This window comes from Austrofundulus limnaeus, unplaced genomic scaffold, assembly GCF_001266775.1.
Source record: "Austrofundulus limnaeus strain Quisiro unplaced genomic scaffold, Austrofundulus_limnaeus-1.0 Scaffold2278, whole genome shotgun sequence".
Lineage (NCBI taxonomy): Eukaryota > Metazoa > Chordata > Actinopteri > Cyprinodontiformes > Rivulidae > Austrofundulus > Austrofundulus limnaeus.
This window is the reverse complement of record NW_013954680.1, coordinates 29820-32016: the sequence shown is the minus strand read 5'-3', so window position 1 is coordinate 32016 and position 2197 is coordinate 29820. Positions and strand designations below refer to the sequence as shown.

Here is a 2197-nt window from a genome sequence, read left to right as displayed (position 1 = left end):
CTATTTCAAGAAATTTGATTAAACATCTATAAAAGTCTTTAGTTCTGATATTAAATTAATAGTTTTCTGATGTGGCGACAGAAACAAGTCTCTGATCACTGATTGGCTGCGACAGGCTGACGCTGTGATTGGTCGACAGGAAGTTTCTCATGAAGCTTGGTACCTGCAGCCCTGTTGTTACAGCGACTCCTCCGCACCACACCTGTAACACAGTTTGACCAGGTGCAGTGTTACTACCTAATATGGCTGGTACTACAACAATCAATGTTTCTCTGTACAACTGTTGTAGTACTGCTGTACAACTGTTGTAGTACTGCTGTAAAACTGCTGTAGTACTGTTGTAGTACTGTCGTAGTATTTCTTACAGTGAAGGCGGGGACGAGCGGTTGGCTGAATTTTGTTTTGAAGCTGTGAAGAAGACGAAGTTGATCGACATCAACAAACAACAAATCTCCTAAAACACAAAAACAAAAGTCAGCTGAGGAAGAGGAGGAGGAGGAGGAGGAAGAAGAAGAGTAACGGTAACCTTCATCGTAGTCACAGTAGATTCCGACTCGCTGTGGGAGTGGCCAATCCAGCGCCTTGGCTCGGTTGTTGTGTTTGACAGAGAGGGAGCTCTGCAGCCATTGGTTGGCATAGAGACACCATGAACTGGGACTCTTACCTAATTGGTCATATCGTCCCAAGCTGCCTCGATAGGCCACGCCCACACTAAATGATTTCCAATCAGCAAGGGGGCGGAGCTCCCAGTAATAACAACCACCATTCATCTCTTGGTCACCTAGGAGATAAAAGTGTTGAAACTAGTGCTGGGTAAAGATTAAACTTTAATCCTGATTAATCTTAGTTTGAACTAAAATAAATTATGACTCAAATATGTTTAACTTGTTTTATTAAAAAAAGGTGATAACTTGTTAAAAAATAACTTGTTTACATGTTTACTTGTTATGTGAAATAAACTAGTTAACAAGGTAACTTATTCATGTGAAACCTGGTAACAAGTTAATAACTTGGTAATTACTTGTTAGTGTGCCCGGCACTAGTTTAAACACATCAGAGCAAACAGGAAGAGACTTTTCTGCTGTACCCTCCAAAATAAATCACTGGCATTCAGAGAAAAGTCAGTGCTTCTTCAAAATAAAAGCCCTGAAACAAACAGTAACTCTTAGTTTTTCAAAATAAGATCCAATCAGTGAGAATTACCCAACACTGTGTAAGACTCTCCAGCGAATCGGTCGCGTCCCGTTCGACTTCCTGACGTCTTATTGGGAGACGGAGTTGCACTTCTGCTAAAAGCAACAAAAAACATGTTTACAAACAGAGTAAGACAACAAACAGGTGCGACAGCCAATGAAGTCAAGCCGAAGTGATGATGCAGCAGGACGATGACATAAAATACAGAAATTTATCGATTCAAATGAAAACAATAAAATGTCTTTTTTTTTCTAAACAAAAACCGTTATTTTGTTTGTACCGTTAACGTCACAAAATGAGTTGTAAGGATTTTTCAAACTCCAAAAAATAACTAAAAGATGAGATTTTATTTTGTACACGGCAGCTGTGATGTCAGCAGTGATATGATTGGCTGCATGAAGTGAGGAGATGGATGATTGACAGGTGCTACGGGACCAGTTTCTACCTGAAAGCACTGAAGAGGAGGCGGTACGGAGACTGAAGAGGACAAAAAGGTCAGAGGACAGATAGCTGGAGTTACTGCAGTGTGAACATGTGATGTCATCACACCTGAGCAGGTGCAGGCTGAAGACTGAAACTACGGGCTCAGGTTAGGCTCAAAAACATCTTTAACTTCAGCGTCTCGCTCACTTCTGGCTTTGATTGGACAAAACTTTGTCATTAAGTTTGTTTATGTTCAGAAAAGCTTTTATGTTTGAATAAAAACTGTTTTTATGAACCTTTGATCTAAGAAGACCCCTCCTGTCCTGTCCTGTCCTGTCACAACATGTCCTGTCTCAACATGTCCTATCCTGTCTCAACATGTCCTGTCTCAACATGTCCTGTCTCAACATGTCCTGTCTCAACATGTCCTGTCCTGTCTCAACATGTCATGTCCTGTCTCAACATGTCCTGACCTGTCTCAACATGTCATGTCCTGTCTCAACATGTCATGTCCTGTCTCAACATGTCATGTCCTGTCTCAACATGTCATGTCCTGTCTCAACATGTCATGTCCTGTCTC

General features: G+C 41.2%; 1 protein-coding gene across 1 annotated transcript in view; it reads right to left on the bottom strand.

Annotated features, from left to right (window-relative positions):
* The window catches only part of LOC106537374 (FSD1-like protein), a gene marked incomplete at its 5' end in the record, with an annotated part of 14894 nt that overhangs the window by 3467 nt on the left and 9230 nt on the right, over window positions 1-2197 (bottom strand). Inside the window, 4 exon segments of the mRNA XM_014034752.1 lie at window positions 1-202; window positions 366-454; window positions 527-781; window positions 1204-1286. Of these exon segments, the coding sequence (XP_013890206.1) occupies window positions 56-202; window positions 366-454; window positions 527-781; window positions 1204-1286 (574 nt within the window).